At 40.6% G+C, this 25752-nt stretch overlaps 2 protein-coding genes across 2 annotated transcripts in view; one reads left to right on the top strand and one right to left on the bottom strand.

Moving 5' to 3' along the window:
* mgat2 (alpha-1,6-mannosyl-glycoprotein 2-beta-N-acetylglucosaminyltransferase) overlaps positions 1-3939 on the top strand; it is a 4888-nt gene extending 949 nt beyond the window's left edge. The window contains exon 2 of the mRNA XM_037751192.1: positions 2018-3939. Coding sequence (XP_037607120.1) covers positions 2276-3688 — 1413 coding nt within the window. The 5' untranslated portion in view covers positions 2018-2275 and the 3' untranslated portion in view covers positions 3689-3939. The remainder of the gene's footprint in view (positions 1-2017) is intronic.
* A 7480-nt stretch (positions 3940-11419) lies between these two features.
* wdr20b (WD repeat domain 20b) lies at positions 11420-22729 on the bottom strand. Its single transcript, XM_037750861.1, has 4 exons — positions 22398-22729; positions 15194-15376; positions 13506-14987; positions 11420-13220 (listed from the first exon to the last, which is right to left on the bottom strand). Exons 1-4 carry the CDS (start codon positions 22644-22646, stop codon positions 13164-13166), a joined length of 1971 nt encoding a protein of 656 aa, XP_037606789.1. The 5' UTR covers positions 22647-22729; the 3' UTR covers positions 11420-13163.
* Positions 22730-25752: the final 3023 nt, after the last annotated feature.

Below are 25752 nucleotides of genomic sequence, written 5' to 3'. Positions count from 1 at the left end.
ACATCACACATGTTAAAGTGCATGTTTACTGGTGGCATGATTTTAGTTTTATAGTAGGAATGTATTCATTAATATTCTCACAGACTCCCAAGATATGTGATAGTGCCACACAATGTCCATTCAATTGAATAGTCTCTAGGCAGATAAAATGGGTCACCTGAAAGACCACTAATTTAATAAGAAAAGAAAAGATGGAGGTTTGTTCAGCACATCTGAACAGAGAGGTGCTGATCAATATTGATCATGCAGTTGAGGACAGAGATTTATGCAGATGATATAGCTAAAGAGGAGGAAAAGACAGGAGGAATAAGCACCAGTCATGTTTGTAGTTTTGGTGATGCTTTTTTGTGGTGTCCTCAAAGTATACATCAAACATGTTGACTGGTAGCATGATTTTAGTTTTATAGAAGGAATGTATTCATTAATATTCTCACAGACTCCCAAGATATAGCAAATGCAGACAGTGATAGTGCCACACAATGTCCATTCAATTGAATAGTCTCCAGACAGAGAGAAGACAGATAAAATGGGTCACCTGAAAAAACATTAATTTAATGACACAGAAAAGATGTAGGTTTGTTCAGCAGCTCTGAACAGAGAGGTGCTGATCAATATTGATAATGCAGTTGAGGACAGAGATTTATGCAGAGGGAACTATAGAAGCAATAATTAAAGGACACTGATGATATAGCTAAAGAGGAGGAAAAGACAAGAGGAATAAGCACCAGTCATGTTTGTAGTTTTGGAGATGCTTTTTCATAGTGTCCTCAAAGTATACATGAAACATGTTAAAGTGCATGTTTTTACTGGTTGCATGATTTAGTTTTATAGTAGCTATACCAGGAATGTATTCATTAGTATTCTCACAAGACTCCCCAAGATATCAAATGCCGACAGTGATAGTAGTGTCACACAATGTCCATTCAATTGAATAGTCTCTAGGCAGAGAGAAGACAGATAAAATGGGTCAGGTAGGCAGCCTAAAAAAAGACCACTAATCTAATAAGAAAAGAAAAGATGTAGGTTTGTTTAGCACATCTGAACAGAGAGGTGCTGATCAATATTGATAATGCAGTTGAGCACAGAGATTTATGCAGAGGGAACTATAGAAGCAATAATCAACACTGATGATATAGCTAAAGAGGAGGAAAAGACAGGAGGAATAAGCACCAGTCATGTTTGTAGTTTTGGTGATGCTTTTTCATAGTGTCCTGTTATGTGAAATTAAATCATTGCTAGTGTTGTGCTTCCTTTATAGAGCTCGTGATGACATGATCTCGTCATTTTGTCGTTATTACAGATTTCTGCTGTCCAAATTGAAATTTAACAAAATCAGTTATTGAATTTCTTTTTTGGCCCCACAGGCTTATTTGCCTGTTCCATATAGATTTCCAACACATCTCAGGGTTTTCATTAGCAAATGGAGTTTGCTGAGCTGTGGAGATGAAACAATTAGTCGATTATTCAATTAGTTAGACAGAAAACTAATCTGTAACAATTTTGATAATCGATTAAATGTATAATTTGCTTAGATAGATAGATAGATAGATAGATAGATAGATAGATAGATAGATAGATAGATAGATAGATAGAAAGATACATTTTATTGTCTGTCACAAAGCAACAGAAATTCATCTTTGACAGGGCTCAACATCAAGCACATTTAAAACACATTTAAAACACATACGCATACGTAAAATAGGACTAAAACTATTAACTGCGGTTGACAAGAACAGTGCTAACAGGTCAGGGTACAGAGCTTATTTTAATTTATTCAGGGTGATGATTACTCAAGCATTTGCTAGTTCTAGCTCCTGAAAAATGAGGATTTCTTTTCACCCATTTATATTATTTGAATTGTGATAGATTTTTTTGTGATTATGCCATATTGTGATATACTGAATATCAATATAGTAAATGATTATTAGTAAGATTGCAATGGTGATTTCAGCCATATTGCTGAGCCCTGACTGCCACGATGCACCTGACTTTATTGATTTATTTATTTTTCATTTAGGTGGTTCATGCCCACTGCTACCCTGCTGCCTCCCAGCAACCGTCATGCCTTATGGACTATTCATCCCCCATCAATGACATTCCAGTGGGACCCATGTTTACAACAGCAGTTATTTTTTCCAACAATTAGCTTAATTTCCGCCTCTTTTTAATCAAGCCTACCTCCCTTTTGCAAAGCACAAATCTCAATCGCAAGCCCGTGCTTTTTGTTTCTCCGCCAATCAACTTCTCTCCCTCCGCAAGAGGCCGACCCCCTATCATGAGATTCCGAATCTACAAGAGGAAGGTGGTGATACTGACTGTGGTGGTTGTCATCTGTGGCCTAGCTTTCTGGAGCAGCGGGAGGCAGAAGAAGAACGACGGCAGCTCGGTCCCCAAGGAGCTGGAGGCAGCGGCGGTGGCGAGGAGGAGCAGCAGCATTAGCAGCAGCAGTAGTAGCATCAACAATCATATCCAGGTGCAAGCCACACCTGCAGTCAGCAGGGCACCTGCTCCACCCCCTGTTATACAAGCAAATGACACACATGTGGAAAAAGCGAAGGACAAAGAGAAGATCTCCAAGCCAGAGGTGGATAACACCACTTTGGTCTACCGCGGCATCGTCTTCCAGCTCAACTTCGACCAGACGATAAGAAACGAGGAGAGGTTTAAGGCGCGGCAGAAGGATGATCTGGTTGTGGTGGTTCAGGTCCATAACAGACCAGACTACCTTAAGCTATTAGTGGACAGTTTGCGGAAGGCCAGAGGTGTGGAGAACATACTGCTGATATTCAGCCATGATTACTGGTCCCCTGAGATAAATAAAGTGGTGGCCTCTGTTGATTTTTGTCAGGTCCTTCAGATTTTCTTCCCCTTCAGCATCCAGCTGTACCCCCAGGAGTTCCCCGGACACGACCCCAGGGATTGCCCCAGAGACATTCCCAAAAAAGACGCCTTAAAGCTGGGTTGCATCAACGCGGAGTACCCCGACTCGTTCGGCCACTACCGCGAGGCAAAGTTCTCCCAGACCAAGCACCACTGGTGGTGGAAGCTGCACTTTGTATGGGACAGAGTTCGGGTCCTGAAGGAGCACAAGGGCATGGTCCTGCTGATCGAGGAGGACCACTACGTGTCCCCGGACTTTATCCACATGTTAAAGCTGATGTCGATACTCAAGAGGGACCAGTGCGGCGACTGCGACATCCTCTCGCTGGGGAGCTACAGCCACATCGGCTACTCCAGCAAAGCGAACAAGGTGGAGGTGAAGGCTTGGAAGTCCACCGAGCACAACATGGGGATGGCTCTGAACAGAGAGACGTACCAGAAGCTCATCCAATGCACCGACACGTTCTGCACTTACGACGACTACAACTGGGACTGGTCCTTGCAGCACCTGACCGTGTCCTGCCTGCCCTCCTACTGGAAGGTCATGGTGAGCGAGGCGCCGCGGGTTTTCCACGCCGGAGACTGCGGCATGCACCACAAGAAGACTTCCTGCATGCCGATCAGCCAGAAAAGCAAGATAGATAACATCCTACAGAGCAGCGGGAACCAGCTGTTCCCAAAGAGCCTCCTGATAGCAAAGAGACTGCCAGCCAACGGCGCCGGAGGGGTGGCCCCACATGTGAAAAACGGGGGCTGGGGAGACATCAGGGACCATGAACTCTGCAAGAGCTATGTTCGATTACAGTGACCTTAAATTGCTACTATTATATATTATTGTCTCTTTTGCATCCTCTATAAAGAAAAAAAGCCTTTTAAAAGTAAATCTTTATGGACTATTCTTCATATTGCCTGTTTTATCGGACTGTTCCAAATAAAGACGAATGTTGGATTTTTTGGCTTCTTTAACACAAATATGTCTTTACAATCGAATTATTTAAGTGAATCCTGGCAAGTCTGCTTTGTTTTGTAAGTTGTAATTAACAATAATATACTAAACAATATAGTGTTGTGTTTTTCTCTAACAAAACGTTGGTCACTTTTAAGTTGTAGAACATCTCGAAATAGTGGTAAAATGGCAACAGCAGGTCGAGTGCTCATCGGGGCAGTCATAAATTTTGGTAAATCTGTGGATTTAGCAATTCCACTGTGCATGCATAATTAATTTGAAGGTATTTATATCACATAAATTTGCTGAGATCAAAGGAGATCCTTTGAGACACCTTGTTCCATTTAAATAATCCCACACTTAGCTTATCTTCAACAGGTTTTTTAGAGCAGAGTCTCATTTCTCCTGTGACTGCAGAAAGGATGTCACTTAAAGTACACAGCATTAACAAAAACATGCAAATGATACTTGCACATAATGTCTTTTTGTGTTTAACAGTGGTCAGTGCGGGGCATTTGTTTCATTTTGTTGCAATGCATCACTGTCCAGCTCAACACTTCAGATAGAATATGCCAATTCAGCCACCTGTGCCTTTGCAACGGAGATTTTGATTTCACAGATGAATGCACACGTTGCATCTGGCCAGATCCCAAGACACTGATACAACTTTCTCTCGTCCGTGTTGTTGCCGTTGAAGATGCATTTACATTTTAAGTGCTTAGACCACAGCTCAGTATCGATGGCTTCCGCTGAGGCCCGAGCTCGGTGGCTTCTCTGAAGCGGCATTGATTCCCCCCTCCCCCCCTCCGGCAATGCTTAACAATCACTTCTGCACACTGTTCAAATTCTGAAATAACTGCAAAGTTATCGCTGACTGGACTCTCTGTACAGTTCATATTAAATACATCCTCTGGCAGGCTCCGCTAGGCCTTTTCAGAGACTCGCTTCTCGACACGGAATACCTAAACATTGCATGAATTAAATATGACGTGCCGAATGTAAGGCACGAATCCTTGGCACAGTAAGACAAAAATGCTCAAGACAGAGCAACACTGATGGAGCCTAACAAAGCCTCCTCTGTGACAAACGGACCTCTCGATCTCTGCTCATTTTATTACGTGTGAACTTTAGTTCCTAATGCAGTGTGAGGACGTGATTTGGGACTGCTGTGCTGAGGTCATGTGACAAATTGTGCAGCTGCTCCCATGGTGGAGGCCAAATAATTGGGCCCGTACCTCAAGGGAAACAGCTTAGAATAGAATTGAGAATAGGAGGAAGTGGCACCGTGCTCTTGATTCTTGGTGACTAATGGTTAACTGATGCTGGAGCCTTTGAAACTGTAATGTACAGATGAAAGCGTTCTACTTAGTTTAATATTTGAGGGCAAGAACGAAGAGGAAAAAACACTCTTTAAGTTGGGCATGGAATCTTTTGATGGCCCAGTTTTCTGTACTGGTCCATTAATCAGTAAACCATTAGTTATATAGCACATTTTTTTACACAGAAACAATACAATCAGACAACATTGGAGGACAAAACAAACAAAATAGAAGCATAAAAACACAAATAATACATTCTGTATAAGGTAAACAAATATATGAACTATTTTTTATCAGGCTAAAAAAAGAGCTGTTTGAAAAGAGAAGCTAATGTCTGTTATAATTTTAATATAATAATGAATTGTGATGTGCTTTGAGGTAGCCACAGGGCTTACCATTCCTCTGAATTAATTATTGTAAAATTAGAACGAGTGGATTTTTTTCCTTCCTCCACACCTCACACAGGTGTGATATAATAAGCTGCTGGAGCACACAGTCAAAACACATCATAAACTTTGAATTTGGCAAACCATAAGTGGTTTCAATGGTATTTTAATTACATAATTACTCATTAAAGAGTACACCCTCATTATAACTTTTTTAAACTGCTCAACCTGGACGTGATTTTAACTTCGCGTTAAAGTACCTATTAGCACTTTTTTTTATGTTAACATGAGTTAGATGTCTTTGTGTAATGTGAATACTCATTTGTAGTGATGAACCCATAGATAATTATCACCCTATTATGCAGTTTCCCTGAGCTCTATGGAGAGTTGTAGTGCCTTTCAGCTTGCTGTTTTGGTTTTCCAGCTGCAACTTGTTTTTGTTCACTCTCACCGCTCTGCTGTGAAAAGGGCATATATATACCTGAAAGGGCATATTGTCCTTTTCCCTAATTCCCAGATAGTCTAAATAGCCTAAACTGCAGTCCAAGCTCCGCAGTTGCCAAATGCCAATATAGCCATTTTAAAGTAGGAGCTTAAATTCCGGCGTTCCATTTAATTTATCATCCGTTTCATTATCCCTACTTCCTGACATAAACTCATTCCTTTCGTTTCTGAACTCACTACAGGTCTCAACAACGGGTTAACTAAATATCCCTGTGGAATTTGTTGAAAAACTAGGTTAATTTGTTCATTTCCATAATCTGACTCGACCTGTTTGTTTCAAAGGAAATCCATCACTGACGCAACCAGAAAGTGTCATTTCTCCACACTTAATTGTAACGTATTCATTTTCTCCGTCCATTATCTTTTAAAGTGTCAAGTTTTTTCACACGCATCGACTTGCTGCGGACTCTTTAGGCTTACAGCTCTGAGAGGCGGTATTAATCATTCATAGCCGTTGCACACATTGCTAGGTAAACAAAACTCTGGGTCAATACATAGAGGCATGCAGACGAGGGAGTTGCATCACTGAGAAAATGATTAAAGCAGCACCTTGCAGAAGCAATAGCAGATTCTCTCTCAATTCATTGAATTCCTATCAAGTAGGACCTATTTCCCTGAGGATGCAAGATAAATGTAGTTGTTTTTCCAAGCTCTAATACTGTACGCTACAGACTTTTGATTGCTATTCAAATGGCCGGTTGGATTAAAGGGTGTCTGGGTTTGTATATAATAAATGAATGTGCTTGACAGCGTACGTAGTTTAGAGACAGAAAACAACATAAATGTGCATATATTATAGTCGGTGTGATGTTTTTTTGATGTATAACATCTCACTAAGCAGCGATCCTGATTGATGCCGGCTCAGCATTGATCTGTGCAGCTCAGGAGGGGGATCAGACAGTCAGTCAGAGCCCGTCATGTGCTGAGTGACACCCTGACAGGATGATCGGGGCCTCTCCAGCCTGCTGATCACGCTCTTCACCCCTTCCCTCAACCCTCATGCCACAGGCTGCTGGGTTTAATGGCTGTGAGTGCTCGTGTTTCTTCTAAAAGTGAGTCATAAATTATGGAGGAAGCAGTTTTATTCCCCACTTGGAATATCAAATATATATGAAGTAGTAGGAATACATTTGTAAAAAAAGAGGGAGAGACAACATATACATATATAGACAATGTTTTCCCCCATTTGATCAAGTGATGGCGGTTATTAATGCAAGGGAACTTATGAGGAATCCTCAAGCTCTCATTTTGTCTGAGCAACACTGCCCCCTACTGGACAACTGTAACACAAACTGGTGAAAAGGCTGCAGCTGCTGCAGGTTTATGTGGAGGAGTATTATCAAGAAACAAAGTTAATATCCACACTAAATGGTTATTCTTGGTCACTTTAGTAACATGTAAGTAATACATTAGATTATATACTTTAAGTTCAATAGGACAGACCTCAAAAGCTTTGTTAGAGAAAATAATTTCCTTAACCCTCCTGTTGTCTTCCCGTCGACCATGCAACTTTTGGTCTGGTTTGACGGTTTATAAAGCATACGGTATAAATTATCACCCAATTCTGTTTTACACCTTTTAAGTTTTACACTTTTCTTTTTGTAATTTATGGTTAATAAACATTATTTCCATGAAATGACACCGAATCTTTGAGTAAAAAAAAGCAGAAATTATTAATTATTTTGACTATAGTTAGTATCAGAGAAACGTAATGTTGAGGGATTATCACAGACTGGTATATGTCAAAGTTTAGTCAGAATATTATAAATATTATAATATAAAACATTTTCAATGGCAGAACATAATGACACCTTTTTAGCTAACTGCTTTCCAACTCATAACCACAAGTTTTACACCTTTTTCTTTGTAATTTATGGTCAATAAACCTCATTGACATGAAATTATACCTAATTTTTGATTGAGAAAACCCCCCAGAAATTATGAATTACTTTCATTCATGTTATTTTGGGGCAGTTAGATGAAAGAAACACATATTTATGATATAATGAAGTTTGAAAACGGGTCAAATTTGACCCGAGGACAACAGTAAGGTTAACTTGTTATGGGCTAGATTGCAGAGGGAGCATCTGTGTGTTCCAATACTCATACTACCATACTATTTAGTATGCCAGAAAAAAGATTTAGTATGTCCCAATACATAGTTTGTCTAATGCAATATGCCAAAAATACCAGGCAGTATGCAAGCCAGCAGGCTGTTCTGGCTGTTTCTGCAGCTTACGGCACGGTGCAGATAACCACAACCTCGCCCTCAATGTGGACAAAACGAAGGAGATGGTGATTGATTTTAGGAGGACTGGCAAACACCAACACACACCGCTAAACCTTGATGGGGCTGCTGTGGAGAGGGTCAGCAACACTAAGTCCCTGGGAGTCCACTTAGCTGATGACCTGTCCTCCTCCATCAACACCACAACAGTCATCAAAAGAAGCCCAGCAGCGGCTCCACCCCCTCCAGAGACTCAGAAAGGCAAGTCCAGGTCCTGCAGGTCCAGCAGGATGCTGAACAGGTTCATCCCACAAGCGGTTAGGCTTGTAAATGGACTGTGTCCCCTCCCCACACACACACACACACACACACACACACTCACATCCAACCCATTAAGCATTAACACAGAAACAGTTTTTAAAGCTAGTCACATGTCAAAGACAATTTTTGGAACAGTAATGCAAACAGCACTTTACTATGGACATTAATGCACTTTTCTCTGCTACTAAACACGACTGCAAATTGTGTGAAATTGTGTCTGAAACATGTACTTATTTTAATTTTTTTTATTGTTATTTTTAGGTATTGTTCATTTGAATACTTATTTATTCTATCCTTTTTAATGCACTGACGGGAGCTGGGAGAAACAATATTTTGTTTCCTTCTGTGTATGCAAATACTCAGTGAAATGACAATAAAGTGGATCTTGGATCTTGAATCTATTCTGACACACAATCCAAAAAAAAGAGCAAGAGGGTCAAAGTTCAAGGCACAATGTTATGTTGAAGTAGCATGTCCAAATTGTGTGCCTTACTGCAGTACGTATTAAAAGTAAAAAGAAAAAGTATGCATTTGGAACGTAGCCTGTGTAAAACCCATATATATATATACATTTGTAGAGGGTGAACATCTGTGAGTGTACGTTGCATACAGCTGTGGGGCAACACACAGTTCTCCATTGATAAAAAACCACAGCTAAATGGAATTCAGCCATCATTCATTTGATTATTTCCACCTGCTTCTCCTATTGTGTCTCTGGCTGAGTGTTCCAATACCCATACTACGTACTATTTAGTATCTTAGAAAAAGATTTAGTGTGTCCCAATACATAGTATGTCAAATGCAGTATACCAAAAAACAATACCAGGATGTCCTACTACATACATCCAGTCACATTTTGCAATATGCAAGCCAGCATGCTTTTACTGGCTATTCTGACCCACAATCCTCTGTGAGGGGGATGTATGAGCAAGAGGGTCAAAGTTCAAGGCACAATGTTATGTTGTAAGGGCAGTTGCAGTACATACATACTAAAAGTAAAAAGAAAAAAGGATGTGATTTGGAACGTAGTCCATGTTAATATCCAGACTAAATGGCTGCTCCTGGTCAGTTTAGTAACACATTAGTTGTACATTAGATTTTATACCTGACGTTCAAAGACGGACCTCATTAATGTATAACAGCTTTGTTAAGGAACATAATATTCACTACTTGTTATAGGCCCTTTTCACAGCAGTGAAACAGTTTTGACATGTTATAAATGGTAAATGGACTTGCATTTATATATATTGCATTTATTATTTATTATTATTATTTGTAGTGGGTCGACGTCAGAGGGCAGGTTGCAAATAGCTGCAGGCCTACATACAAACTGTTCTCCATTGATAACAATCCACAGCTAAATGGAATTCAGCCATCACTAATTTTATTATTTACACCTGTATTTTCTCCTTTTGGGACCTGTCAAAATAAATGTCAGTGGACATATCGATCTCCTGTTTTGTTGTATGGCACCTTTTACTGTTTTTATAGGCCTTTTTCATGGAAGACATTTGGACTCGTTATAGTAGGAAAAGCACAGGTGTACATTATGAATTTAATGATGGCTGAATGTTTTGATTTGAGGGTCCTGGTGTTGTGCATGCTGGCTCACTGTCACCCTTCACTAGAACAGTTATATAGAGCAGAGCCATCGTTAGTGTTACTAGTAATGACTGTGCTTTTCCTACTATGACAAGTTAAAATGTGTGCCGTGAGAAAAGCCCATTAAAAAGGCCCTGCTGCTACACACCTTTGGTCCACCCACATAGGTGTTTTCACTCGTTATGCCTGATTAGACCTCTTCTCAGGACTGTGTATAGGATTGTACCAAATTGTCCTTGATTGACATCTCTGCACCTCACAAAGTATGTACTGTTGCATGCAGTATGCATACAATTTGGACATAATACTTCATCATAACATTGCGCCTTGAACTTTGACCCCCTTGCTCATATATATATCCACCAAGGCGTATTGAAAGAGGCTGGGACACGGGTTTTAACACATACGCAGTGTAACTGGAGGTGCGGTCTGAGTTGTGATTGGCTCAATTTCGGCGAGTGCAGACCAGATTTTACAACGCATGCGTTGTACCCCAAAGATATGACGTCTTGATGACGCGTGACATCTCCTCTTTTCACCCTCCTTCATATCCACTGTGCAGAGGATTGTGGGACAGAATAGCCAGAAAAGCATGCTGGCTTACATATTGCAAAATGTGGTATTTTTGGCATATTGCATTTGTATTGGGACGTACTAAATCTTTTTCTGGCTTTCTACATAGTATGGTAGTATGAGTATTGGAACACACCGATGGACTCTAGTTCAATACCTCACGTCATTTCCAGTATGGCTCCAGAGCGGAGCTCTAATTAGCTGGTAACTGAAAACAGCTGTGTGGCAGGGCCTTTAATAATAACTTAATTCAATTAAATGAAAGAACGGATTCATTTCCACTCCCTTTAATTGTGATCATGTCAGGACATGACCTGTCGGATGAAATTTAATACCAGTATTATCAAAAAGATGTTGCGGCATGTCTGGCGCATTATTCTTATAAGCAAAATCTTTTTACTTCCTTGTGTAATATAACCGGTAAAATGTCCAAATGCCATCTGGCGGAGCTAAATGCTACTGTAATGGAAGTGCTACTCTTACGTATGACTGCCAGCAGTTGTGATATGAGTCAGGATACCTAATAAATTCATATTGTGTGCTGAGCCTGACCTCTGGCCTCACGTGGAGGTGAAGCATGGGTATATTCCCCAACTATAATGAAGACATTGATTCATGCGGTGAGTACATGCGCTTAATAAAGTACCACAAATGGAACATGTAATCTGTCAAAGCTGTTTTTAATAGGCGTCACATGGAGGAAAAGGCTCCCACTGTTAATATCCTCAGTCTTCCTATGTGGGGTGCTTGAAAAAACACGCTCACCTCAAGCACTTGCACCATCATCAAGTGCTGACGTTTTAAGTCAGTTGGTATTCAACACAGTGTCAAATGTTTTTTTGTTCACAAGTTCAGCATCAGTTCAGTTATTATTACTCACAAACAACAGGACTCGCACGCCGCAAGCCCCGATCTCGCAGAACACGGTTGTCAGTCTTATTTGTTAGTTAAAGTGAATTCACACACATGTTTTGATGGATGGGGCTAAGTGAGGGGGAGCTATGCCAGCGTTAGTCTTCCTGTGGTTTACCTGAGCTCGGAGTGATTGGCTGAATTAGGCCTGCTGCGTCTGCGCCTATACCTTGCCTAAAAGGAATCTGCAGCGACAGGCTAGCTAGCGTTCAGCACTACCTGTTAGATAAGAGGGTTTTTCATAGATGTCTCCTATACCAAACGTTTCATTAATAAAAATACACCTGAATTCTCTTTATGTACAACAGAAAAAGAAACATTTTCACCTGCATATTCAAGATTCGTTTTTTTTAATATTAGGTATAGATCTTCTGTATTAGAAATATCACTATTTTCTGAAATGAGGATCTTTGAACTAATGTAATAATGATCATCTCACCCATAAATCATTGAAGTACAATATTTACATATAATACAGAGCCCATTTAATCTGAAACAATATTAAAATAAATGTTCAATAGATACAAAGGTTTTTTTTTTTAATTCTATTTATATTTCAACCTTGTCAAGGAGTCCTTACACACTCCAAAAATGTAAAGCCATTCTCCTCTAACAAACTATTAAGTGCAAACAATTTTTTTTTCCATATAAAAAACTATGATTGCAGCATCCAGCGTTGAGACAGAGGGCGATAACAAGCCGTCCCCTTCCCTCCCCCCCTCCCCCTCCCAAGTGCTTCCAAAGCAGGTCTTCAAAATATTTTGCTTGTGTTCCACCGTCATTAATTCAAAATGGGAAAAAAAAAACAAAAAAGAATGAAAGAAAAATCTGTGCAAATACACTTTAAAGTGTGATACCGGCTGATTAAAATATTTGTAAAGGAAGTAACAGGTGTCGAGGACTGGGGCTGCACACAGGAGATTGCCCAGGAAGTGGAAAGAGACTTGGCGTCGGGGATATGCTGCTGCTCCAAAAACACTCCCTCATCTTATTCCCTTTATCTGTGAATACATTTGAAGATACAAAATGTAGGAGAAAATGTCCAAATTAAACCCATACAAAAAAGGTTAGCATGTCTAGTCTTTTGAAGATCTACAGGCACAAAGGATTGGGTTACTAGAGTTTTGTTATTTTCAGACTAGACACGACTTGATATGACCACAGATGGAACAATGAGCCAGTCGACCCCTCCCGTAAACCTCCTGGACGATTTAAAGCTTGCCATCTTACTTCCAACGGCACCCTTTGTCACCGCTCAGACAAAAAACAGGGGGCGTCAAGTTTCTAACCCTGGCTTTGGCCAACATCGGTTATCTAAACATGAGCAGTAACACAGAGAGAGCATCGGGGTGGTTTGTAGTGATGAGAATGGAGGTGACACTGGAGGTCATGTGGTGTGTGACAGTGTGTGAAGAAGCGCTGCGGGGCCTTGGCCTTGGTCATCCCCCCGTCTCTGTTGCATGGAGCTGTCATTAGCAGCACCAGCACTGGGGCTATACTACTGTTCCACTGGGGGAGTTGGCTGGGTTGTTTTGAGATGATAGCAAACCCTGTGGAGAGACAGATAACACACATTGATAACAAACAACAGTGTTACGTGGATGCATTAAAAGAGGCAGAATAGTGAGGCCATGAGGTTTACTGTCGGAGAAGATGTGCTATTAACCATCAAAAAAATGCTGAGGGTTTTAGTGTAAATCTTGCATGAAATAACCAATGGCTGCACACAGTGGCGTTAGCGGCTTCTGGATGCAGCGTGGAAAAATGCCTGTGCTCGAGACAATGCAAGCTAAGAGGTGTCACATGACAGTATCCTCGAGAGGCCTGTCACTCACCACTTTCCCAGGCCTAGCCCATGTGCAAACGAAACCCTCCTGACAGGCTGTTACCAGACAGTCCTCAAGGAAGATTAACACAGTGAGTCTCTCGTGAGCGATCTTCTTGCACACCAGCGGCTCGAGCAGCGGCACGTCCTCCATGCGCGGGCACAGCGTGGTGCCCAGAGTCTTGGCCGCTTCCGCTTTCGCCGTCCGCGTCGAGCTGAGCTGGTTGAGCTTGTCGCTGCTCTTGCTGCTGATGTGGCCCATGCTGTGGTTCCGCTTGTGGTCCTTCTCGTGGCGCTCCTTGCGCGAGTCGTGTAGCGACAGCGTTGCGAACTTGCTGACGCCGGTGGCAATGAAAGCGCTGTCTATGATGCTGTTGCCCTTGGTGGCGGTGGTGGTGGCGGTGGTCGTTGTGGTCGTGGTGGCGGTGGCGGTGGTGGTGCTGCTGCTGCTGTTGCTGCCTGTGTGACTGTTGGGGGTGCTGCCCCCTGTTGGGTTGGAGGAGTGTGGCAAGCTGTTGGACCGAGGCAGGGTGCTGGGGAGGGAGTTCGCTGGGTTGCCACTGGTGCTACTATTGCTCGCATTGTCTTTACCATTGGTGCCACTGGGATTAGTGGCGGATACAGTAGTAGTTGTAGTAGTAGTTGTAGTAGTAGTAGTAGCAGCAGTAGTAGTTAGTCCAGTGGCTGGAGGGCTTGTGGCACTCATAACATTAGTGTGAGTCCTAGTGCGGGACAAAGGGAGGTGAGGGAAGAGAATGTCCTCTGTTAGGTCCCACAGACACAGCTGGGTATCCTGTCCCACTGAGCCAAACCTGTATGTCACACTAACAGGTCTACTGTCTGTAGAGTTCCTCTTAGAAAGCCGAGAATGAGCGCTGTTGGCTCTGTCTCTGCCCGCACCGAAGTGAATCTGCTCGTGGAATTCCTCATCGCTCCCGCTGAACTCAGCGGGGGGGTCGCCGTCCTCCACGCTGGTGGTGCAGTGGTCGAACGCCACCACACTCACCCACGACTTGTGACCGTGCCCCCGCGCGATCACTCTGCAGTCTGAAAACGACCACACCGTCACCAGGTCGTCCTCCCCTCCCGCCACGATGTATCGTCCGTCGGGGCTCCAGCACACGCAGAGCAAGCCGCCGAAGTAGCTCTTCATAGTCCCGTGGAGCTCTGCGGCGTCGAAGCCAAACACCCGCAGGAAGCCGTCCTGGCTCGCGCACGCCAGAAACTTGCCGTCCGGAGAGAAGGCGAACTCGTTGAGCGCCCCTTCGCCCACTGTCCAGCGCAGTAGCGGGTTGCGAGCCGACTTGCTCTTGCAGGTATGCACAGCATAGTTTTCACCCTGCTTAAGGAGCTGGTAGTGAGGCGCCGTGGTGCCGCAGGTGTTTTCCACGTTGTACAAATACATGCTCCCACTGGAGTGGGCCACCAGAAACAAGCTCTCCGAACCAGGAACCCATCGTACACACGTTACTCGGGACTTGTCGATGAGTCTCTGGGGGGGAGACGGACAGAGAAACAGAGAGAGAGAGAGAGAGAGAGAGAGAGAGAGAGAGAGAGAGAGAGAGAGAGAGAGAGAGAGAAAACAAAGACACTGGTCAGCTAGTTATTCCATTATTTTAGACAACTGAAATTTAAGTTGTCTTCAGTATCTTTTAGTTGATCTAAGCATCAGAACATGAGACGCTGACTGGAACCCACCTCTTCATTGAAGAGTTTGCTGGTTTCCTTCTTTATCGGGTCGATGAGCTGCACCTGTCCTGCTGAGAAGCCCACCAGCAGGGAGACGCTCTCTGCTGTAGCTGTGATGGGGTTGAAGTCGTGACATGTCGGCTGCGTTCCTTTGTATATCCTCTTGTCTATGGGCTTACTAAGATCAGCAGCCTGGAACAATGAGAAATATAAACAAATGATTAAGTGTCAACCATTTAGACACTGCTTTGAAAAGACAAGCAGCTGTGATTGTGACACTTACTTGGCTACTCTTTAGACATTGCCTCTCCTTCAAGGTGACCTCTAATACTTAACTCCACTCAGCTTTTCTCCAAAGATTTCTAGATTGACATATAATCTATATATACTTCATTCGCAGTAAAGAACACCAAGCCTAGAAATTACATTTGATTCTCTCAAACAGCACCAGGGGACATCTTATCTCAGATCAGAATGCCAGAAATGGGGTCAAATGAACTTTTAGACTATGGAAAAATACCACTTTTTAAAAACTAAAATCTCTGCTTTCTACTTTTGTTGGTGTCTACAAAGTTCCAACCAAATGTTCCGGGTGCATGATAATAACGAATTATGACATATGGACAATCGTTATCCAAAAAGAGAGAGGAAGATCAGCCCAGCCAGACCATACAGGTTAACTGTTTAGTTTGCATTCCAGCAGGCAGTTGACAACACAACTCAATTTAATCCAAACATGACACTGAAGATTTAATGAAATGAAAATGTGATATAAAATGCATCTATTTTCCCATACCATAGGACACAAGTTTGAATCCTGTAAGCTTGAATAGAATGATCATAGTCGTTATCACCAATCATTACAAAACTGACCCTATATCATCACTGAGAAATAATCAGTTGTATTATTATTATTGTAGGAAAAAGGAAGACAATTAGCTAAACCTGTAGTAGGTCTAAAAAGAAAATGATTATAGACCTGATGAACATAGCTGCTAACCTGGCAGGGGTGTATCTGGCATTGGACCAGTGAAAATGTGATATTTATTTATTTAATGGCTTTACTGCTGCAACTCTCTTGTGGTCTACTTTAAAAAATGCATTAAAAAAGGAGTCAGAGAGAAAGCTTAGGGGACGTAATTAAAAAGCTGTCAGTGTTGTCGAAGTGCTACAATGATGATAAGGTTTCCCTATTGGCTACAAAAATATTTTACGGAATAATGAGACTTCATGAAAAATATTTTTTAAATCAATTAAATCATACACAAGCTGGGTCAAGACCACCAACAGCAGACTTTTGTAGGTCAACTCGGTTGGGGAAGTGATTGCCTAACATCAGAGGCAAGACACGCCATTAAAATAAATATAAGAAGAGATGGGCTGAATGAATAGATAAGCAGAATTTCCCCAACTATTGAGACAAGTGGGTCGGCCATATACTAATGTCCAACTTGTCCAATAATCCCCATCAGCAATCTGGCAGCATGACTTCTTATGATTCTATAGTCGTCTCTGATTTTCATCTAACAGATCAGAGTCATGTTTTCTGTTTGCCATCAGAGCTGCAATGAAGTCTAGATGTTACAGACCATGCTAACTCATTATTCAACTTCAAGCTGACTTGTAGACATTGACATATTTCTTGACTTTTCTGTCAACATACAAATTTGAAATAATATTGCAAGGGAGGAAGGGTAAAAAAAGATCCAGTCAGAGTTAGTTAAATCAAGAGCTGCAGGGAACAGGCGCTCATTATAATCTCGCCGAACCACCAAAAACACCACCGAGGTAAACACCACGTTTGCATCGTGCCTGCATTCCAAGAATGTGTTTGGGGTTGTAAATAGTACATCACAATGTAGATATCCATAAGAGTCACCGTTAATTGACCTCAAAGCAAATGCATCACACTTTAACCTGCAATTGTCCCCCAAAAATTAGCAAATTAAGTCATTATCTCTCACTACTGACTGATCATTTCAGCCTTCAGTTCAGCCATCACTATCAGGAATGATGTGGGTTGTCTTTATCAACTACCAAGTTATCTGGGCTCAATATATTTTAAATGAAAAACGTTTTATTGGGAAGATGATCTAATTTTTTTACCACCTATACTGCTACCAAATTCCAATCAATATACAGTAATACGTGTCTGCATAAATGTGTCTCTGTCATGTCCGGTTGTTTTTATCTTTCTATGTTTAATTTTATCTTTATAAGGTGTCCTTGGGTGTCCTGAGAGGAGCCACCAAATAAAATGTATTATTATTTTTACTATTAGTAAGTCTTAGCACAACTTCAAGTTGTTGTGTTTGAGACAAACCAAAAATCAAAATGATAAGAACAATATAGCAAATTTTCATTCTGTTGTTAAACTGACTTGTATTGTGCAATTGTCCTAGAAATTAATCATTAAAAATAAAAAAAAATACTTAAGTCATAACCAGGTAATTATCTGTATTAAAAATAATACTGGAATAACCCTGATGCTGCTTTTAAAAGCTGGAATTAGCTTGTTACTGACTGATATCTGTTTACCCTGTCTTTGGCTGTGTTGAGTCTACTTCCTCTCATAGTTTTTACTGTGCTGTGCGATTTTGAGAGACCACTGACTGAGGGCAACTGAATTGGATAAAAAAGCAGCAGAGTCCTCAAAGAAAGGCTTAGGCTTCTGATTGCGTATTCAGTGGTGGCTGCTTCAGGGACATCATCATCAAGCACGATCACCACTTGTCACAGTCACAGTCACACCATCCCTGCTTAAAACAAGACCTAACATGGCTTGCTGCAATGACATCATCACTGTGTGCAACCAAACAGTGGATCATATTACATCACATCCAAAACCCCTGACAGTAGAGAGTGCACACATCATTACATTACATCACGGATAACAAAACACCCCTCACTACCACTTACAATGTGAACACTTACAGTTCTGTAATATATCTGCAATATATATCTGCAACCATCTTGGACTCTAACCACTGGCGCACTTTACACTTACTTTACACTACACATCCTATATACCACTTTGTAGACTGCACATATGTACATATTACATTTATTTATTAATTGGACGGACTGCACACACTATGTTCACCCATTCACTCTGTATCTTTTATATCTCTATTATTGTTTTTATAATTTTTGTATACCTTTACCTCTCCTGTGTTTCACTCTGTTTGCTGATGTTGCTGCTTTGACACCTGAATTTCCCTTATCTTATCTTATCTTATCTTAATAAAAAAAGTTGACCCTGCTGGTTGTGCACACTGTTGACACTTGCCACCCTTTATATATAGCTTGTAAATAAGAAGGATGATAAACAAACACAGACATGACAAGCCTTTTTCTCACGTTATCCAGTTGGCTGGAAAAATCTCATGTCGCAGCTCACCACATCCAAAACCCCTGACAGTAGAGAGTGCACACATCATTATTACATCACGGATAACAAAAACACCACTCACTACCACTTACAATGTGAACACTTTCAGTTCTGTAATAGAAAAGAAAAGTTGACCCTGCTGGTGAGCAAACTGTTGACACCTGCACATCCTTATATATATATAGCTTGTAAAGAAGAAGGAGGATAAACAAACAGACATGATAAGTCTTATCTTATCTTAATAGAAAAGTTGACCCTGCTGGTGAGCACTGTTGACAACTTGCCACCTTTATATATATAGCTTGTAAAGAAGGAGGATAAACAAAAAGACATGATAAGTCTTATCTTATCTTAATCTTAATAGAAAAGTTGACCCTGCTGGTGAGCATACTGTTGACAACTTGCCACCCTTATATACAGTATATAGCTTGTAAAGAAGGAGGATAAACAAAAAGACATGATAAGTCTTATTTTATCTTAATAGAAAGGTTGACCCTGCTGGTGAGCACACTGTTGACAACTTGCCACCCTTATATATAGCTTGTAAAGAAGAAGGATGATAAACAAACACAGACATGACAAGCCTTTTTCTCACGTTATCCAGTTGGCTGGAAAAATCTCGTGTCGCAGCTCATCACATCCAAAACCCCTTACATTAGAGAGTGCACACATCATTATTACACCTCTCCAATCCTTTACAATGTGAACACTTTTACCTGTCTGTAATAGAAAAGAAAAGTTGACCCTGCTGGTGAGCACACTGTTGACACCTGCACACCCTTATATATATATATATATACATATATATATATATATAGCTTGTAAAGAAGAAGGAGGATGAACAAACAGACATGATAAGTCTTATCTTATCTTAATAGAAAAGTTGACCCTGCTGGTGAGCACACTGCTGACACTTGCACATCCTTATATATATATATATATATATATATATATAGCTTGTAAAGAAGAAGGAGGATGAACAAACAGCATGATAAGTCTTATCTTATCTTAATCTTATCTTATCTTAATAGAAAAGTTGACCCTGCTGGTGAGCACACTGTTGACACTTGCCACCCTTATATACAGTATATAGCTTGTAAAGAAGAAGGAGGATAAACAAACAGCATGATAAGTCTTATTTTATCTTAATAGAAAGGTTGACCCTGCTGGTGAGCACACTGCTGACACTTGCACATCCTTATATATATATATATATATATAGCTTGTAAAGAAGAAGGAGGATGAACAAACAGCATGATAAGTTTTATCTTATCTTAATCTTATTTTATCTTAATAGAAAGGTTGACCCTGCTGGTTGTGCACACTGCTGACAACTTGCACACCCTTATATATAGCTTGTAAAGAAGAAGGAGGATAAACAAACACAGACATGACAAGCCTTTTTCTCACGTTATCCAGTTGGCTGGAAAAATCTCGTGTCGCAGCTCATCACATCCAAAACCCCTTACATTAGAGAGTGCACACATCATTATTACACCTCTCCAATCCTTTACAATGTGAACACTTTTACCTGTCTGTAATAGAAAAGAAAAGTTGACCCTGCTGGTGAGCACACTGTTGACACCTGCACACCCTTATATATATATATATATATATATATATATATATATAGCTTGTAAAGAAGAAGGAGGATGAACAAACAGACATGATAAGTCTTATCTTATCTTAATAGAAAAGTTGACCCTGCTGGTGAGCACACTGCTGACACTTGCACATCCTTATATATATATATATATATATATAGCTTGTAAAGAAGAAGGAGGATGAACAAACAGCATGATAAGTCTTATCTTATCTTAATCTTATCTTATCTTAATAGAAAGGTTGACCCTGCTGGTGAGCACACTGTTGACACTTGCCACCCTTATATACAGTATATAGCTTGTAAAGAAGAAGGAGGATAAACAAACAGACATGATAAGTCTTATTTTATCTTAATAGAAAGGTTGACCCTGCTGGTGAGCACACTGCTGACACTTGCACATCCTTATATATATATATATATATATAGCTTGTAAAGAAGAAGGAGGATGAACAAACAGCATGATAAGTTTTATCTTATCTTAATCTTATTTTATCTTAATAGAAAGGTTGACCCTGCTGGTTGTGCACACTGCTGACAACTTGCACACCCTTATATATAGCTTGTAAAGAAGAAGGAGGATAAACAAACACAGACATGACAAGCCTTTTTCTCACGTTATCCAGTTGGCTGGAAAAATCTCGTGTCGCAGCTCATCACATCCAAAACCCCTTACATTAGAGAGTGCACACATCATTATTACACCTCTCCAATCCTTTACAATGTGAACACTTTTACCTGTCTGTAATAGAAAAGAAAAGTTGACCCTGCTGGTGAGCACACTGTTGACACCTGCACACCCTTATATATATATATATATATATATATATATAGCTTGTAAAGAAGAAGGAGGATGAACAAACAGACATGATAAGTCTTATCTTATCTTAATAGAAAAGTTGACCCTGCTGGTGAGCACACTGCTGACACTTGCACATCCTTATATATATATATATATATATATAGCTTGTAAAGAAGAAGGAGGATGAACAAACAGCATGATAAGTCTTATCTTATCTTAATCTTATCTTATCTTAATAGAAAGGTTGACCCTGCTGGTGAGCACACTGTTGACACTTGCCACCCTTATATACAGTATATAGCTTGTAAAGAAGAAGGAGGATAAACAAACAGACATGATAAGTCTTATTTTATCTTAATAGAAAAGTTGACCCTGCTGGTGAGCACACTGCTGACACTTGCACATCCTTATATATATATATATATATATATAGCTTGTAAAGAAGAAGGAGGATGAACAAACAGCATGATAAGTCTTATCTTATCTTAATCTTATCTTATCTTAATAGAAAGGTTGACCCTGCTGGTGAGCACACTGTTGACACTTGCCACCCTTATATACAGTATATAGCTTGTAAAGAAGAAGGAGGATAAACAAACAGACATGATAAGTCTTATTTTATCTTAATAGAAAAGTTGACCCTGCTGGTGAGCACACTGCTGACACTTGCACATCCTTATATATATATATATAGCTTGTAAAGAAGAAGGAGGATGAACAAACAGCATGATAAGTCTTATCTTATCTTATCTTATCTTAATCTTAATAGAAAAGTTGACCCTGCTGGTTGTGCACACTGTTGACAACTTGCCACCCTTATATATATAGCTTGTAAAGAAGAAGGAGGATAAACAAACACAGACATGACAAGCCTTTTTCTCACGTTATCCAGTTGGCTGGAAAAAATCTCGTGTCGCAGCTCATCACATCCAAAACCCCTGACATTAGAGAGTGCACACATCATTATTACACCTCTCCAATCCTTTACAATGTGAACACTTCTACCTGTCTGTAATAGAAAAGAAAAGTGGACCCTGCTGGTGAGCACACTGTTGACACTTGCACACCCTTATATATATAGAAGGATAAACAAACACAGACATGACAAGCCTTGGAAAAATCTCGTGTCGCAGCTTCATCACTTGACTGAGGGAGAACTCAAACAAACTGAGGGACCCTGAAGTGCACACAAAAACAACAACTACTGTGTCGATGTTAGCTCAGAGATGCTAATTAGCTTGGTCTGCTACATGGCCTTGTCTTTGACAACCTGCGCACTTCAATGACAGCAGCTAAGAGAGTTGACAGCCCTGCTGTTCAACACGTTTCAAGAAGCCCACATGTAAAGCTACTTGCTCCCTAGACAGCTTTGTGTCCTGGCTTCATGTGTCAGCAGCAGCAGGTCAGCAGTGTTTACCTTTCTGACGCCTTTGTAGATATAAAAGTAGAGTTCCCGGCCCACATTGAAGCAGATCCTGTCGCCGTTGCCGGACTGGTCGTTCACGTTGACGAAGGAGACCTTTACCGGGTTGGACCCTTGCGAGTTGAAGGGCACCCTGTTCGGCCGGCTGTACTCGGAGTGAGTGAGGAGTTTGTAAACGCCTTCTCGGGTGGTGAACTGAGTTTTAATTTCGTTCATCTCCTTCCCTCCTCCCTCCGCCGCCATCTTGGAAATTGGCGTTCATCCTTGTCCGAGGAGACCCGGATGTTAGTGACTGCGCATGCGCGTTGCATGTGAAGATCCTGCAGCCATGCGTGTAGACAGATAGAATAGTCATGTGAGGTAAGACTAGGAACATACAGTGTTTAAGTGTAGAAATCAGCTTCAAACCCAATAACAAAATATTGGCAATATTATTGGCCCTGCAGTGGATAGAGGAGAGGGAAATAAAAAATACCGTTATTGCATCTGACAGTTTTTCAGCACTCACAAGCATAGGATCTGGTAGATCATCAGTCAGAACGGATTTAATTAAAGAAATATTTCTCATTATGTATAGGATGGAAATAAAAGGCACAGGTACACGATTCATATGGGTTCCTGCTCATGTTGGTGTGGAAGGAAATGAGCAGGTAGACATTCTGGCCAAACAAACACTAAGAATTAAGAATATAGAATTACAGATTCCATTAAGTAAAGCTGAGGCTAAACCATTCATCAAGAACTATGCACAAAAAGTATGGCAGGAGTACTGGGATGAGCAGGAAACTGGAAGGCATATGTACAATATACAGAAACATGTTGGAGCAGGGAGAAAGGTGGGCTGGAAAAGAAGGGAAGAAAATATCATCACTCGACTAAGAATCGGACATACAGGTCTTAATCAAACATTATATCGAATAGGCAAGCACCCAACTGGGAAATGTACACACTGTAACCAGCCAGAAACTGTTGAACACGTACTGATACACTGCAGTAATTACACTATCCAGAGGAATCAACTTTTTCAGACACTAAGGAAGGCAAAACATCACGACTTTTCAGTGTCAGGTCTATTGGGGAATAAAGCAGATAATATATACAGTGAAATTATTCAGTTTTTGAGAAAAATAAGAAGAAGAAGAAGAAGAAGAAGAAGAAGAAGAAGAAGAAGAAGAAACCCAATAACAAGATATGCACGGATTCAAAAGCTGTTTTGGAAAGTATACATTCAACAAAAGCTGTAAGGCAAGATCTAATCATTGAATTGTACTATAGCTTGCTAAGACTACACAGAGGGGGTATAGATGTATTATTCTGTTGGGTTCCAGCACACGAGGGGGTGAAAGGAAATGAGTTTGCAGATAAACTAGCAAAAAGTTCACTGCAAAAAGACATTACAGTACCAGTTTTACTTGGGAAAGGAGAAGGAAAAGCTGTGATTAAAAGGAAAGGAGTTGAGATATGGCAGAAAAGATGGGAGGAGGACCAGAAAGGAAGGAGATATTTCAAAATACAAAAGTCGGTCATAACAAAGACGTATAAAGAAAGGAACAGAAGGGAAGAAATCATCATAACAAGACTCAGACTGGATCACACAGGTCTTAATGGCACTTTGGCATTAATGGAGAAAAGGAACAGTGACAAGTGTGGGGATTGTGGTGATAAAGAAAATGTGGAGCATATCCTAATTCAATGTAAAAAGTATGAGGCTGAAAGAAAAAGACTGCAGGACCAAGTCAGAGAGGAGGGACGGGATTGGGATCTGATGGGGATACTGGGAACAGAGGGTGAGGGGGTTGAAGGCACCAGGAAGGCATTATTAATGTTCTTAAGAGACACAGGATTGGTGGATAGAATTTAAGAGTAGGAGTAAAGAGCAAATGACATGATGTTACACACTCTTGTACAGTAGGTGGCGGTATGCACCTTAAAGTTGGTTGCGATCCGCCAGAAACCGAGAGAAGAAGAAGAAGAAGAAACCCAATAACAAGCACATAATATACTAGTATAGATATAGATAGATATAGATAGTGTATCTATCTATATCTAGTAATATACTAGATTTATACGTGTAAAAAGTTACAAACAGTCCCTTTAATAAGAGACAGCATTTGAATGCTGGATATTACCAATGCAGACACAATTAAATTAAATGGCGATTTAAAGTCGCAATTGTATAGACAATACAAACAATAAGTCTAAATTCTATAGACAATACAAACAATAAGTCTCAACCCCCCTCGGCACAACACAAAGCGTCTGGGTCAGTCGTTCTTGCTGGTAGCCATCAGGCTCCACAACCAAGGCTGACGTCCAAATGAAAACTGCACTATCTGGACTATCTGGACTATCTGGACTATCTGCATCTATCTGCAACCACCTCTCCTAACCACTGGTGCACTTTAAACTTTAAACTTACTTTACACTATGTGGTGGCAGTTTCTGTTAAAACAAGACACAAACCAACGTAACAACTTGTCTTTCAGTGAATTTAATAAAAAGGCATACATTAATAACTGAAACATCTGCAGATGGACTCACGAGCACAGCCACCTGTTGTGGACTGTGGCAAGTGAGCCCCGAATACAAAGAGTAGCCAGTATTTATACATTTAAAGCATAACATGAAGATAAGTGCAAAGAAGAAAAGAAGAGAAGGATAGAAAGTGTGTCAATGCGTCAGCACACAGCAGACAACAGAGCATCACAAGACATAACAAGTATTTCAGCAATCTGTTGTTTGCAGTTACAGAGAACTAAAATGTCAGGTCACTGTCCTATGGTGACGAAGTTGAACATGTGAGGCCCTGAGATTGTCTAAAGGTACAGTGTTAAACTGCAGATATGAAAATTGCCATTACACACTACATCCCATTTACCATTTATAGACTGCACATATTACATCTATTTAATGTACACTACATTTTTTTATTGATGGACAGTACATGCTATGTCCATTCACTATGTTCATTCACTATGCATATTCTGTATTTCTATTTATTGTTTTATAATCTTTTTGTACATCTGACCTCTGTATCTGCGCTTTGCTGCTTTGACACCTGAATTCCCCCCCCCGGAGATTAATAAAGGTTCACCTTATCTTATTATAAGTATAAGGCAAGCAACATTTTTGTTGCATATGTTTAGATTCACTGAAATTGTGTAGGCTATTTCTCTTTACTCAGGGAAGAAGCTGTAATAAATAGCCATCAATTTGTATGAACAAAATACAGAAAAACACTAGTTTAGTGGACTACAGCTAAAAATTAAGAAATACATGTGGCCACAGAAGATATAAAGTTCTCAGACTGAGATTGAAACTAATGGACTTTGCTGTAATCAAATTATTA

Source organism: Sebastes umbrosus, chromosome 18 (genome assembly GCF_015220745.1).
Source record: "Sebastes umbrosus isolate fSebUmb1 chromosome 18, fSebUmb1.pri, whole genome shotgun sequence".
Classification (NCBI taxonomy): Eukaryota; Metazoa; Chordata; class Actinopteri; order Perciformes; family Sebastidae; genus Sebastes; species Sebastes umbrosus.
This window is presented reverse-complemented; position numbering and strand designations above follow the sequence as displayed.

What these genes read in the sequence shown, in the direction of transcription:
- wdr20b (XM_037750861.1), bottom strand. Translation starts at nt 22,646, where the DNA reads ATGGCGGCGGAGGGAGGAGGGAAGGAGATGAACGAAATTAAAACTCAG. An exon ending in GCAAACTCTTCAATGAAGAG is followed by an intron (nt 14,988 to 15,193) that starts GTGGGTTCCAGT and finishes TCTCCCCCCCAG; the next exon opens with AGACTCATCGACAAGTCCCG. An exon ending in GGGCTAGGCCTGGGAAAGTG is followed by an intron (nt 13,221 to 13,505) that starts GTGAGTGACAGG and finishes GTCTCTCCACAG; the next exon opens with GGTTTGCTATCATCTCAAAA.